This window comes from Ranitomeya imitator, chromosome 5 (assembly GCF_032444005.1).
Source record: "Ranitomeya imitator isolate aRanImi1 chromosome 5, aRanImi1.pri, whole genome shotgun sequence".
NCBI classification, from domain to species: domain Eukaryota; kingdom Metazoa; phylum Chordata; class Amphibia; order Anura; family Dendrobatidae; genus Ranitomeya; species Ranitomeya imitator.
Genome location: NC_091286.1, coordinates 702,030,437 through 702,046,479, shown reverse-complemented (window position 1 = coordinate 702,046,479; position 16,043 = coordinate 702,030,437). Strand labels below are relative to the sequence as shown.

At 57.5% G+C, this 16,043-nt stretch overlaps 1 protein-coding gene across 2 annotated transcripts in view; it reads right to left on the bottom strand.

The window, feature by feature from the left end:
- The window catches only part of LOC138638852 (DNA (cytosine-5)-methyltransferase 3A), a 254,664-nt gene that overhangs the window by 131,636 nt on the left and 106,985 nt on the right, over positions 1-16,043 (bottom strand). For both annotated transcript variants that reach the window (XM_069728517.1, XM_069728519.1), the window contains exons 4-6: positions 14,640-14,967; positions 12,403-12,449; positions 12,021-12,167 (exon numbers count right to left, since the gene is read on the bottom strand). In XM_069728517.1, the coding sequence (XP_069584618.1) occupies positions 12,021-12,167; positions 12,403-12,449; positions 14,640-14,967 (522 nt within the window). The remainder of the gene's footprint in view (positions 1-12,020; positions 12,168-12,402; positions 12,450-14,639; positions 14,968-16,043) is intronic.

The following is a 16,043-nucleotide window of genomic DNA, read 5'->3' as shown; positions in this document are numbered from 1 at the left end:
GGTCTTTGTTGCAGCAGAGTCCCAGGCAAGACTGAAGGCTGGGCTGAGTGCAGTAACTTATACTTCTGAGCTTGTGACATCACTAAAGGGGCTGATTTGCCTGCATCCTCCCCTAGCTGCCAGGGTGCACATTTTGGTAAGAAAACTTATAATACTCTTAACTGAGCTTGAGAACTTAGCAGAATAACAGCACGCACATCACATCTTATACTGAAATTAGCTTTCTAATGATTCCAAACTCGGACTAGCTATTCCACTCTCTTCATTTCTGGGGTTCTTTTGGTGCTAGAATTTAGCGAAAGGCGCTGTAGTGAAGCTCTGTCAAAGCACGTTCCAAATATGTAACTATCATATTTCTATCACACACTGGCGTCGCATTATGGCTTCTTTAATATCTCCCCCACATACAACAAGCACATGGGTTTCAGACAAAAGAATTTGCACACCTTCCTGCCTTTGCGAAGGAGAGGGGGGTCAGAGCCCCACACTGGAGTTTCAAGTTACACAGTGCTTCTGCCATAGGGCTTTGAGTCTATACCAGAGAATGCAATGGGGGTGGAAGGGAAGGGAGGTTGAAGCTGCAGTGTATCTAGGACCATGGTCACATGTGCAAAAGTCCATCAGATCATGGTATTTTTCATTATCGTGACAACCCTCAACACCAGCCATATACCGAGAACACCCCCAACACCTACCGTATACGAGGAACACCTCCTACACCTGCCGTATACCGGAAACACACCCAACACCAGCCGTATACCGAGAACACCCACAACACTCGCCGTATACCGGGAACACCCCCAACACCCGCCGTATACCAGGAACATCCCCAACACCCACCGTATGCCAAGAACACCCCCAACACCAGCCATATACCGGGATAACCCCCAACACCAGCCGTATACCAAGAACACCCCCCAACACCCGCTGTATACGAGGAACACCCCCCATATACCAGGAATATCCCCAACACCAGCCATATACTGGGAACACCCCCAACACCAGCCGTATACCGGGAACACCCCCAACACCTGCCGTATACTGGGAACACCCCCAACACCCGCTATATACCAGGAACATCCCCAACACCAGCCATGTACCGGGAACACCCCCAACACCTACCGTATACGAGGAACACCTCCTACACCTGCCGTATACCGGAAACACACCCAACACCAGCCGTATACCGAGAACACCCACAACACTCGCCGTATACCGGGAACACCCCCAACACCCGCCGTATACCAGGAACATCCCCAACACCCACCGTATGCCAAGAACACCCCCAACACCAGCCATATACCGGGATAACCCCCAACACCAGCCGTATACCAAGAACACCCCCAACACCAGCCATCTACGGGGAACATCCCCAATATTTGCCAAATACCGGGAACACTCCCAAAACCTGCCAAATAACGGGAACACCCCTAACACCAGCCATATTCTGAGAACACCGGCAAAACACCCGCTGTATACCGGGAACACCCCCCAACACCCGCCGTATACGAGGAACACCCCCCATATACCAGGAATATCCCCAACACCAGCCATATACTGGGAACACCCCCAACACCAGCCGTATACCGGGAACACCCCCAACACCTGCCGTATACTGGGAACACCCCCAACACCCGCTATATACCAGGAACATCCCCAACACCAGCCATATACCGGGAAACCCTCAACACCAGCAATATACCAGGAACACCCTCAACATCCGCTGTATACAGAGAACACCCCCAACACCAGCCATATACCGGGAAACCCTTAACACCAGCCATATACCAGGAACACCCTCAACATCTGCTGTATACAGACAACACCCCCAACACCAGCCATATAACGGGAACACCCCTAACACCTGCCTATACCGGGAACACCCCCAACACCATCCATATACCAGGAACATCCCCCACACCAGCTATATACCGGGAACACCCCCAACACCAGCCGTATACTGGGAACACCCCCAATACCTGCCTATATCGGGCACACCCCCAACACCAGCTATATACCGGGAACACCAACAACATCTGCCGTACACTGAGAAACTCCAACACCTACCATATTCCGGGAACACCAACACCAGCCGTATAACAGGAACACCCCACAAGACCTGCCGTATACCGGGAATACCCCCAACACCCGCCGTATACCAGGAACACCCCAAACACCCGCCGTATACCGGGAACACCCCCAACACCCGCCGTATACCGGGAACACCAACACCAGCCATATACTGGGAACACCCCCAACACCAGCCGTATACCGGGAACACCCCCAACACCTGCCGTATACTGGGAACACCCCCAACACCCGCTATATACCAGGAACATCCCCAACACCAGCCATGTACCGGGAACACCCCCAACACCTACCGTATACGAGGAACACCTCCTACACCTGCCGTATACCGGAAACACACCCAACACCAGCCGTATACCGAGAACACCCACAACACTCGCCGTATACCGGGAACACCCCCAACACCCGCCGTATACCAGGAACATCCCCAACACCCACCGTATGCCAAGAACACCCCCAACACCAGCCATATACCGGGATAACCCCCAACACCAGCCGTATACCAAGAACACCCCCAACACCAGCCATCTACGGGGAACATCCCCAATATTTGCCAAATACCGGGAACACCCCCAAAACCTGCCAAATAACGGGAACACCCCTAACACCAGCCATATTCTGAGAACACCGGCAAAACACCCGCTGTATACCGGGAACACCCCCCAACACCCGCCGTATACGAGGAACACCCCCCATATACCAGGAATATCCCCAACACCAGCCATATACTGGGAACACCCCCAACACCAGCCGTATACCGGGAACACCCCCAACACCTGCTGTATACTGGGAACACCCCCAACACCCGCTATATACCAGGAACATCCCCAACACCAGCCATATACCGGGAAACCCTCAACACCAGCAATATACCAGGAACACCCTCAACATCCGCTGTATACAGAGAACACCCCCAACACCAGCCATATACCGGGAAACCCTTAACACCAGCCATATACCAGGAACACCCTCAACATCTGCTGTATACAGACAACACCCCCAACACCAGCCATATAACGGGAACACCCCTAACACCTGCCTATACCGGGAACACCCCCAACACCATCCATATACCAGGAACATCCCCCACACCAGCTATATACCGGGAACACCCCCAACACCAGCCGTATACTGGGAACACCCCCAATACCTGCCTATATCGGGCACACCCCCAACACCAGCTATATACCGGGAACACCAACAACATCTGCCGTACACTGAGAAACTCCAACACCTACCATATTCCGGGAACACCAACACCAGCCGTATAACAGGAACACCCCACAAGACCTGCCGTATACCGGGAATACCCCCAACACCCGCCGTATACCAGGAACACCCCAAACACCCGCCGTATACCGGGAACACCCCCAACACCCGCCGTATACCGGGAACACCAACACCCGCCGTATACCGGGAACACCCCCAACACCAGCCGTATACCAGGAACACCCCAAACACCCGCCGTATACCAGGAACACCCCAAACACCCGCCGTATACCGGGAACACCCCCAACACCAGCCGTATACCAGGAACACCCCAAACACCAGCCGCATACTGGGAAAAGCCCCAACACCCACCGTATTCCGGGAACACCCCCAACATCCATAGTATACCGGGAACACCCCCAACATCCATAGTATACCGGGAACACCCCACAAGACCCGCCGTATACCGGTAATACCCCAGATGCAGTTTGGAGGTCACATGGTCATCTAGACCCGGGTTCAGCTCTCGTCTTCGTCGCTCACTCCTTTACATGTCTGGTTTTTCCTCTTTCAAACAGATCAACTTTAAGAACTGAGTGTTCACTAAACTCCCCCCAGATACTCATGGAACATTCCAGAGAGCGACCCCCAGTCCGTGCACATCTGATCAGGGTCTCCTGGAGTCGCAGGCAGGCGAGGGTTAAGTGCCATGAATCCCCTCGCTCACCCCTGATTTATAAGCACGGGGCCCCCAGTGCAGGAAACGACCACAGCAAAATGTTCTATAAAAAGACACCTTGATTTCGGCAGTGTCGCTGCGCAGCGCTGGTTGCCACAGAGACGCCAGTGATGTGTCTGCAGCACAATGAATGTGCACTGGAGACTCCCAACTGGGCAAAGAGCGAGAGAGCGCCGCCATGTGCAGAGAGACCGCCGCCACCTGCAGAAGAGACCGCCGAGATGTGCAGAGAGACCGCCGCCACCTGCAGAAGAGACCGCCGAGATGTGCAGAGAGACCGCCGCCACCTGCAGAAGAGACCGCCGCCATGTGCAGAGAGACCGCCGCCACCTGCAGAAGAGAGCGCCGCCATGTGCAGAGAGACCGCCGCCACCTGCAGAAGAGACCGCCGCCATGTGCAGAGAGACCGCCGCCACCTGCAGAAGAGACCGCCGCCATGTGCAGAGAGACCGCCGCCACCTGCAGAAGAGACCGCCGAGATGTGCAGAGAGACCGCCGCCACCTGCAGAAGAGACCGCCGCCATGTGCAGAGAGACCGCCGCCACCTGCAGAAGAGACCGCCGAGATGTGCAGAGAGACCGCCGCCACCTGCAGAAGAGACCGCCGCCATGTGCAGAGAGACCGCCGCCACCTGCAGAAGAGACCGCCGAGATGTGCAGAGAGACCGCCGCCACCTGCAGAAGAGACCGCCGCCATGTGCAGAGAGACCGCCGCCACCTGCAGAAGAGACCGCCGCCATGTGCAGAGAGACCGCCGCCACCTGCAGAAGAGACCGCCGCCATGTGCAGAGAGACCGCCGCCACCTGCAGAAGAGACCGCCGAGATGTGCAGAGAGACCGCCGCCACCTGCAGAAGAGACCGCCGAGATGTGCAGAGAGACCGCCGCCACCTGCAGAAGAGACCGCCGAGATGTGCAGAGAGACCGCCGCCACCTGCAGAAGAGACCGCCAAGATGTGCAGAGAGACCGCCGCCACCTGCAGAAGAGACCGCCGCCATGTGCAGAGAGACCGCCGCCACCTGCAGAAGAGACCGCCGCCATGTGCAGAGAGACCGCCGCCACCTGCAGAAGAGACCGCCGAGATGTGCAGAGAGACCGCCGCCACCTGCAGAAGAGACCGCCGAGATGTGCAGAGAGACCGCCGCCACCTGCAGAAGAGACCGCCGAGATGTGCAGAGAGACCGCCGCCACCTGCAGAAGAGACCGCCGCGATGTGCAGAGAGACCGCCGCCACCTGCAGAAGAGACCGCCGCGATGTGCAGAGAGACCGCCGCCACCTGCAAAAGAGACCGCCGCGATGTGCAGAGACCGCCGCCACCTGCAGAAGAGACCGCCGAGATGTGCAGGGAGACCGCCGCCACCTGCAGAAGAGACCGCCGAGATGTGCAGGGAGACCGCCGCCACCTGCAGAAGAGACCGCAGGAATGTGCAGAGAGACCGCCGCCACCTGCAGAAGAGACCGCCGCAATGTGCAGAGAGACCGCCGCCACCTGCAGAAGAGACCGCCGAGATGTGCAGAGAGACCGCCGCCACCTGCAGAAGAGACCGCCGCCATGTGCAGAGAGACCGCCGCCACCTGCAGAAGAGACCGCCGAGATGTGCAGAGAGACCGCCGCCACCTGCAGAAGAGACCGCCGAGATGTGCAGAGAGACCGCCGCCACCTGCAGAAGAGACCGCCGAGATGTGCAGAGAGACCGCCGCCACCTGCAGAAGAGACCGCCGCGATGTGCAGAGAGACCGCCGCCACCTGCAGAAGAGACCGCCGCCATGTGCAGAGAGACCGCCGCCACCTGCAGAAGAGACCGCCGCCATGTGCAGAGAGACCGCCGCCACCTGCAGAAGAGACCGCCGAGATGTGCAGAGAGACCGCCGCCACCTGCAGAAGAGACCGCCGCGATGTGCAGAGAGACCGCCGCCACCTGCAGAAGAGACCGCCGAGATGTGCAGAGAGACCGCCGCCACCTGCAGAAGAGACCGCCGCCATGTGCAGAGAGACCGCCGCCACCTGCAGAAGAGACCGCCGAGATGTGCAGAGAGACCGCCGCCACCTGCAGAAGAGACCGCCGAGATGTGCAGAGAGACCGCCGCCACCTGCAGAAGAGACCGCCGAGATGTGCAGAGAGACCGCCGCCACCTGCAGAAGAGACCGCCGCCATGTGCAGAGAGACCGCTGCCACCTGCAGAAGAGACCGCCGAGATGTGCAGAGAGACCGCCGCCACCTGCAGAAGAGACCGCCGAGATGTGCAGAGAGACCGCCGCCACCTGCAGAAGAGACCGCCGCCATGTGCAGAGAGACCGCCGCCACCTGCAGAAGAGACCGCCGAGATGTGCAGAGAGACCGCCGCCACCTGCAGAAGAGACCGCCGCCATGTGCAGAGAGACCGCCGCCACCTGCAGAAGAGACCGCCGCGATGTGCAGAGAGACCGCCGCCACCTGCAGAAGAGACCGCCGAGATGTGCAGAGAGACCGCCGCCACCTGCAGAAGAGACCGCCGCGATGTGCAGAGAGACCGCCGCCACCTGCAGAAGAGACCGCCGCCATGTGCAGAGAGACCGCCGTCACCTGCAGAAGAGACTGCCGCCATGTGCAGAGAGACCGCCGCCACCTGCAGAAGAGACCGCCAAGATGTGCAGAGAGACCGCCGCCACCTGCAGAAGAGACCGCCGCGATGTGCAGAGAGACCGCCGCCACCTGCAGAAGAGACCGCAGGAATGTGCAGAGAGACCGCCGCCACCTGCAGAAGAGACCGCCGAGATGTGCAGAGAGACCGCCGCCACCTGCAGAAGAGACCGCAGGAATGTGCAGAGAGACCGCCGCCACCTGCAGAAGAGACCACAGGAATGTGCAGAGAGACCGCCGCCACCTGCAGAAGAGACCGCCGAGATGTGCAGAGAGACCGCCGCCACCTGCAGAAGAGACCGCAGGAATGTGCAGAGAGACCGCCGCCACCTGCAGAAGAGACCACAGGAATGTGCAGAGACCGCCACCACCTGCAGAAGAGACCGCCGCGATGTGCAGAGAGACCGCCACCACCTGCAGAAGAGACCGCCGCGATGTGCAGAGAGACCGCCACCACCTGCAGAAGAGACCACAGGAATGTGCAGAGAGACCGCCGCCACCTGCAGAAGAGACCGCCGAGATGTGCAGAGAGACCGCCGCCACCTGCAGAAGAGACCGCAGGAATGTGCAGAGAGACCGCCGACACCTGCAGAAGAGACCACAGGAATGTGCAGAGACCGCCACCACCTGCAGAAGAGACCGCCGCGATGTGCAGAGAGACCGCCACCACCTGCAGAAGAGACCGCCGCGATGTGCAGAGAGACCGCCACCACCTGCAGAAGAGACCGCCGCGATGTGCAGAGAGACCGCCGCCACCTGCAGAAGAGACCGCCGCGATGTGCAGAGAGACCGCCGCCACCTGCAGAAGAGACCGCAGGAATGTGCAGAGAGACCGCCGCTACCTGCAGAAGAGACCGCCGAGATGTGCAGAGAGACCGCCGCCACCTGCAGAAGAGACCGCCGAGATGTGCAGAGAGACCGCCGCCACCTGCAGAAGAGACCGCAGGAATGTGCAGAGAGACCGCCGCCACCTGCAGAAGAGACCGCCGAGATGTGCAGAGAGACCGCCGCTACCTGCAGAAGAGACCGCAGGAATGTGCAGAGAGACCGCCACCACCTGCAGAAGAGACCACAGGAATGTGCAGAGACCGCCGCCACCTGCAAAAGAGACCGCCGCGATGTGCAGAGAGACCGCCGACACCTGCAGAAGAGACCACAGGAATGTGCAGAGACCGCCACCACCTGCAGAAGAGACCGCCGCGATGTGCAGAGAGACCGCCACCACCTGCAGAAGAGACCGCCGCGATGTGCAGAGACCGCCGCCACCTGCAGAAGAGACCGCCGCGATGTGCAGAGACCGCTCCCACCTGCAGAAGAGACCGCCGCAATGTGCAGAGAGACCGCCGCCACCTGCAGAAGAGACCGCCGCGATGTGCAGAGAGACCGCCGCCACCTGCAGAAGAGACCACAGGAATGTGCAGAGACCGCCGCCACCTGCAAAAGAGACCGCCGCGATGTGCAGAGAGACCGCCGCCACCTGCAGAAGAGACCGCCGCGATGTGCAGAGAGACCGCCGACACCTGCAGAAGAGACCACAGGAATGTGCAGAGACCGCCACCACCTGCAGAAGAGACCGCCGCGATGTGCAGAGACCGCCGCCACCTGCAGAAGAGACCGCCGCGATGTGCAGAGACCGCTCCCACCTGCAGAAGAGACCGCCGCAATGTGCAGAGAGACCGCCGCCACCTGCAGAAGAGACCGCCGCGATGTGCAGAGAGACCGCCGCCACCTGCAGAAGAGACCGCCGAGATGTGCAGAGAGACCAACGCCACCTGCAGAAGAGACTGCCGAGATGTGCAGAGAGACCGCCGCCACCTGCAGAAGAGACCGCCGAGATGTGCAGAGACCAACGCCACCTGCAGAAGAGACCGCCGAGATGTGCAGAGACCGCCACCACCTGCAGAAGAGACCGCTGAGATGTGCAGAGAGAACGCCGCCACCTGCAGAAGAGACCGACGAGATGTGCAGAGAGACCGCCGCCACCTGCAGATGAGACCGCCGCCACCTGCAGAAGAGACCGCCGAGATGTGCAGAGAGACCACCGCCACCTACAGAGGAGACCGCCGCGATGTGCAGAGAGACCACCGCGATATGCAGAGACCACTGAGATGTGCAGAGAGACCGCCGCCACCTGCAGAAGAGACCGCCAAGATGTGCAAAGACCGCCAGCACCTGCAGATGAGACCGCCGAGATGTGCAGAGAGACCGCCACCACCTGCAGAAGAGACAGCCGAGATGTGCAGAGACCGCTGCCATCTGCAGAAGAGACCGCTGCGATATGCAGAGAGACCGCCGCCACCTGCAGAAGAGACCGCCGCAATGTGCAGAGACAGCTGCCACCTGCAGAAGAGACCGCCGCAATGGGCAGAGGGACTGCTGCCACCTGCAGAAGAGCCCGCGAGATGTGCAGAGACAGCTGCCACCTGCAGAAGAGACCGCTGCGATGTGCAGACAGACCGCCGTCACCTGCAGAAGAGACCGCCGCGATGTGCAGAGAGACCGCCGCCACCTGCAGAAGAGACAGTCACGATGTGCAGACAGACAGCCACCACCTGCAGAAGAGACCGCCGCCATCTGCAGACAGAAAGACGCGATCTGCAGAGAGACTGCTGCGATGTGCAGAAGAGACCGCCAACATCATCTGCAGAGAGACCGCCGCCATCTGTAGAAGAGACCACCACCTGCAGTAGAGGCAGCACACAGCAGAAGACACCGTGATCTGTAGAAGAGATCGGGACCTGAAGATGAGACCGAAAAGATCAAACAGATATCTACAAGGACAGCACTCAGCAGAAAAGACTGTGCCGACCGCTACAGTGACAGCACGCACCGCAAAAGAGACGGCGCTGGCTATTAAAGGCATCAAAAAGCAAAAAAGACTGCAATGACCTCTACAGAGACAGCACAGACTGCAGGATAGTGCAGAGGCCGGGCTTAGCGCCACTGGGGTGGAGAGACGCGGATGTGCCGTCAGGTATTCGCCCGATGACATTACACAAGTCCGAGTGACCCGACAGCTCATATACAGTCATGCACCATTGGTCACAGAATAGGGCCCCCTGCTACCACACCAGTGCATTCTGGGAGAGAAGTGCCTCCTCCGGGAGGAGCCGCCTGGGTGGGGGCCGCCCTCACTATGAGCGCTGCTGTGAATCTGTGCCTCCGTGGGGGAGGGACCGCCATCACTATGAGCGCTGCTGTGAATCTGTCTCCGCGGGGGAGGGGCCGCCCTCACTATGAGCGCTGCTGTGAATCTGTGCCTCCGCGGGGGAGGGACCGCCATCACTATGAGCGCTACTGTGAATCTGTCTCTGCAGGGGAGGGGCCGCCCTCACTATGAGCGCTGCTGTGAATCTGTGCCTCCGCGGGGGAGGGGCCGCCCTCACTATGAGCGCTGCTGTGAATCTGTGTCTCCGCGGTGGAGGGGTCGCCCTCACTATGAGCGCTGCTGTGAATCTGTGCCTCCGCGGGGGAGGGACCGCCATCACTATGAGCGCTGCTGTGAATCTGTCTCTGCGGGGGAGGGGCCGCCCTCACTATGAGCGCTGCTGTGAATCTGTGCTTCCGTGGGGGAGGGACCGCCATCACTATGAGTGCTGCTGTGAATCTGTCTCCGCGGGGGAGGAGCCGCCCTCACTATGAGCGCTGCTGTGAATCTGTGCCTCCGCGGGGGAGGGACCGCCCTCACTATGAGCGCTGCTGTGAATCTGTGCCTCCGTGGGGGAGGAGCCGCCATCACTTTGAGCGCTGCTGTGAATCTGTGCCTCTGCGGGGGAGGGGCCGCCCTCACTATGAGCGCTGCTGTGAATCTGTGTCTCCGCGGTGGAGGGGTCGCCCTCACTATGCGTGCTGCTGTGAATCTGTGTCTCCGCGGGGGAGGAGCCGCCATCACTATGAGCGCTGCTGTGAATCTGTGCCTCCGCGGGGGAGGGACCGCCCTCACTATGAGCGCTGCTGTGAATCTGTGCTTCCGTGGGGGAGGGACCGCCATCACTATGAGCGCTGCTGTGAATCTGTGCTTCCGTGGGGGAGGGACCGCCATCACTATGAGCGCTGCTGTGAATCTGTGCTTCCGTGGGGGAGGGACCGCCATCACCATGAGCGCTGCTGTGAATCTGTGCTTCCGTGGGGGAGGGACCGCCATCACTATGAGCGCTGCTGTGAATCTGTCTCCGCGGGGGAGGAGCCGCCCTCACTATGAGCGCTGCTGTGAATCTGTGCCTCCGCGGTGGAGGGGCCGCCCTCACTATGAGCGCTGCTGTGAATCTGTGTCTCCGCGGTGGAGGAGCCGCCATCACTATGAGCACTGCTGTGAATCTGTGCCTCCGCGGGGGAGGGGCCGCCCTCAATATGAGCGCTGCTGTGAATCTGTGCCTCCGCGGTGGAGGGGCCGTCATCACTATGAGCGCTGCTGTGAATCTGTGCCTCCGCGGTGGAGGGGCCGTCATCACTATGAGCGCTGCTGTGAATCTGTGCCTCCGCGGTGGAGGGGCCGTCATCACTATGAGCGCTGCTGTGAATCTGTGCCTCCGCGGTGGAGGGGCCGTCATCACTATGAGCGCTGCTGTGAATCTGTGCCTCCGCGGGGGAGGAGCCGCCATCACTATGAGCGCTGCTGTGAATCTGTGCCTCCGCGGGGGAGGAGCCGCCATCACTATGAGCGCTGCTGTGAATCTGTGTCTCTGCGGGGAAGGGGCCGCCCTCATTATGAGCGCTGCTGTGAATCTGTGTCTCTGCGGGGGAGGGGCTGCCCTCACTATGAGCGCTGCTGTGAATCTGTGCCTCCGCGGTGGAGGGGCTGCCCTCACTATGAGCGCTGCTGTGAATCTGTGCCTCCGCGGTGGAGGGGCTGCCCTCACTATGAGCTCTGCTGTGAATCTGTGCCTCCACAGGGGAGGAGCCGCCATCACTATGAGCGCTGCTGTGAATTTGTGCCTCCGCAGGGGAGGGTCCGCCCTCACTATGAGCGCTGCTGTGAATCTGTGCCTCCGCAGGGGAGGAACCACCCTCACTATGAGCTCTGCTGTGAATCTGTGCCTCCGCGGGGGAGGAGCCGCCCTCACTATGAGCGCTGCTGTGAATCTGTGCCTCCGCGGTGGAGGGGCCGCCCTCACTATGAGCGCTGCTGTGAATCTGTGCCTCCGCGGTGGAGGGGCCGCCCTCACTATGAGCGCTGCTGTGAATCTGTGCCTCCGCGGTGGAGGGGCCGCCCTCACTATGAGCTCTGCTGTGAATCTGTGCCTCCGCGGGGGAGGGGCCGCCATCACTATGAGCGCTGCTGTGAATCTGTGCCTCCGCGGGGGAGGAGCCACCCTCACTATGAGCGCTGCTGTGAATCTGTGCCTCCGGGGCGGTGTCCCTACCTCTTTCTTCCAGCGGGCCAGCCACTCATCTCTCTTCCTCTTGCTGATGTAATATGGGTCCCCAGCCTGGAACGGCAGCCGCGGCATCGGCCTCTGACGCAGACTGGACTCCCGGCCCACCTTTCCACGGAGCCGGCGGCGGTAACCCTGCTCAAGAGAAAACAGCACCTGAATTACAGGGTCCATGACAGTCCACCCCGCCTCCCTGCACAACAGCGCCCCCCGCTGTCACTGCTACACTGAGGAGGATACAAGGTAGCAACATTGTTACTACTGTCTCCATGGCAACTACTGCCAGCCCCCTTATGTCATCATGTGGGCAGTCACGTGACCATTATGCTCCACCTACTAGAACTATACAGCAGGTAATGACGCCCCTCACCTCTGACGTGGTGGAGTCGGGGTCCTCGTCTTCTTTCTCTTCTTTATCTGAAAGGACAAGAACAAAAGGAAAATCAAAAGATGGCACACTGTGACGACACCCTCAGCTCCGCATAGCAGCAATGCCTAATACTCCAGGAGCTCCACCATGCTTTGCACAGCAGCTCTGCTCCAATAGGTCACAGTTGTGGAAGTAAGACACTCCCCCTGCGATTGGCTGCTCTGTCCCCCATGCTTTACACCAGGGCTGCACAACACGCGGGCTGGATGCGGAGTATATCGTGCTGCCCGCGAGAGGCCGCTCCATCCTCCATATTCCAGTTTGAAAAAAGAAAATACATTGGAAAATTGTGGGGCGGGGGCAGGGCCAGAGCAGGGCGGGGGCAGGGCCAGAGCAGCGCGGGGGCAGGGCCAGAGCAGTGCGGGGGCAGGGCCAGAGCAGCACAGGGGCAGGGCCAGAGCAGCGCGGGGGCAGGGCCAGAGCAGCGCGGGGCAATGGGGCACATTATGGGCAACATTATGGGACAATAGGGGACATTATGGGGAACATGAAGGGACAATAGGGGACATTATGGGACAGTTTGGAGAATTGTGAATGAGGTCTTCGCATAGTGTACGGTGGGGGACCTTATGGAGAGGGGTAGTATGGGGGGATACTATGGAGAAGGGCAGTGTGAGGGGGATATTTTGTGCAGGAAGCACAATGAGAGGAAAATATTTATTCATTGGCGCAGCATGGGAGACATTTAAATTTATAGGGCTGTGTATTGATACTCTTATTTCTAAGGCCACCATGTATGAATGTGCTGCAAAGGGGGGAGTCTGCAGAGACGAGCTCTGGGTGTAAAATCCCAATGATAGCGTCTCTACTACACCAAGACAAAAGAGATGGAAACGACTTGAATCAGAGAAGACGTCACTCATAAGATACCAGGATGCAAGAATTTATTTGTGATAGTAACTGCGTCTCTTCAGTACTGTGGTTCCTGCATTCATGTACTGACAGTGGTTATAGTGCTGCATTCATGTACTTACATTGGTTATGGCGTTGCATTCATGTACTGACAGTGATTATGGTGCTGCATTCATGTACTGACAGTGGTTCTGGTGTTGCATTTTTGTACCGACGGTGGTTCTGGTGCTACATTCATGTACTGACTGTGGTTCTGGAACTACATTTACATACTGACAGTGGTTCTGGCGCTGCATACATGCACTGACAGTGGTTCTGGCACTGCATTCATGTACAGACCGTGGTTCTGGCGCTACATTCACATACTGACAGTGGTTCTGGCCCTGCACTAATGTACTGACAGTGGTTCTGGCGCTACATTCACATACTGACAGTGGTTCTGGCGCTACATTCATATACTGACAGTGGTTCTGGCCCTGCACTCATGTACTGACAGTGGTTCTGGTGCTACATTCATGAACTGACAGTGGTTCTGGCGCTACATTCATGTACTGACAGTGGTTCTGGCGCTACATTCATGTACTGACAGTGGTTCTGGAGCTACATTCATGTACTGACAGTGGTTCTGGAGCTACATTCATGTACTGACAGTGGTTCTGGCGCTACATTCATGTACTGACAGTGGTTCTGGAGCTACATTCATGTACGGACAGTGGTTCTGGCGCTACATTCATGAACTGACAGTGGTTCTGGCGCTGCACTCATGTACTGACTGGTTCTGGCACCCCATACATATGCTGACTGTGGTTCTGATCTTGTACACGTAGCTATCCATATTGTGCTTCATGGCAATGATGAAATTTAAAAAATCCTCAAAACTTAGAGATTTAAGATTATCAGGAGGATTTGGCGAGTTTCTGATGCAGAAACTCAGTTTGTTATTGTGTATTCCTACTGATTTTTTTGGCAGCAGAAACTCTCCAAATCCTCCTCAATTACTGAAAACTTGGTTCTGGTGATGTATTAATGTACTGATGGTGGTTTTAGTTATGTATTCATGTAAGTACCACTTTATACTTTTTTCGACCCTTGGGATTTACACAGTAAGGCAATATGGCCAAAATGTTGTTCATCCCTGCTTTACAATGACAGAAAATTTCTCTTAAAGCCAGGACAAATGCTCATCAGACTACTGAGGGGAGGAGCCTCAGTAAGAGGGAGTGGCTTTGTCACTGAAAGGAGCACAAAGGAGGGTCAGGTACAATTGTGTCCAGTTCTCAGAGGTCACAGACCTCCAGGCAGGTCATGTACAGGGGGGCACTGACCTCTTTCAGAGCTCTCGTCTTGGCTCCTCCTCCCTCGCTTCCTATTGGCTGTGCACTCCTCCATGTCCTGAGGGTCGTTGTCATCGCTCAGCGAGCAGCGGCCATTCTCCAGCATGGACTCCACGTACATCTCCTCCTCCTCCTCGTCTTCCTCTTCTTGGTGGACCTTCCTGTCCTTAAGGCTGGGCGCAGGGCCAGCTCTCTCCGATGTGGGCGTCTCTGGCGACTCCACTTCTCCGTTGGGCACAGGATCAGGGTGGCTGGCTTTTGGGGACGTGTGGCACTTAGGGACTGAGGCAATGTCTTTGGATGCACTGACTGTTTCCACCTGTAAAGAGAAAGCGAGAGGATGAAGGAGGCGAAGGCAGAGGCAGAATCACACATGTCCCTGGACCCCATGGGAGCCATCCAAAATACAGGCTAACACCACTAGAGGGCAGTCACAGGAGAAAGGAGATTCCTGCAGTTACATTATGTCCTATGCTCCAGTCACCTCCAGAGCTGCAGTCACTATCCTGCTTTACATCGTGTCTTATCCTCCAGTCACCTCCAGAGCTGCAGTCACTATTCTGCAGTTACATGGTGTTTAATCCTCCTACCACCTCCAGAGCTGCAGTCACTATCCTGCTTTACATCGAGTCTTATCCTCCAGTCACCTCCAGAGCTGCAGTCACTATTCGGTTTCCATCTGGTCTCATCTGTCAGGTTGCGGCTTCATATCTCACTGCTGTCCTCTGCTGGTTCAGTGTCTGCTGTGTACACTGTGGGGGTTGTAGTTTGGATGACGGGCAGTATAATCTGTCACCAAAGTGCAGAGATGTGATGTGATCTTTGTTCTGCTTCAGGAAAAACTACAAGTAGGTAAACAGCAGAATTATGACTGCAGCTCTTGATGTGATTGGAGAATTACGCATGCGCAACAAATGACAAGCGTTAACTTGCAAAACCAAAATATTTTACTCTACCAAAACAGATCTTGAGTTATCTGAGTGCAAAACCTCACCCTCACCAACGCGGCCACAACACTGAGACAATGCGGACACAACACTGACAACAACAGGACTATGCGGACACAACACTGACAACACTGAGACAACACGAGACAACAATGGGACAACGCGGAGACAATACGGAGACAACGCAGAGACAATAATGAGACAACACGGAGACAACAGTGGGACAATGTGGAGACAACATGGAGACAATAGTGGGACAATGTGGAGACAATACAGCGACAACGCGGAGACAATACAGAGACAATACTGAGACAACGCGGAGACAACAGTGGGACAATGTGGAGACAATACAGCAACAACGCAGAGACAATACGGAGATAACGCAGAGACAATACTGAGACAACGCAGAGACAATACGGAGACAACAGTGGGACAATGTGGAGACAAT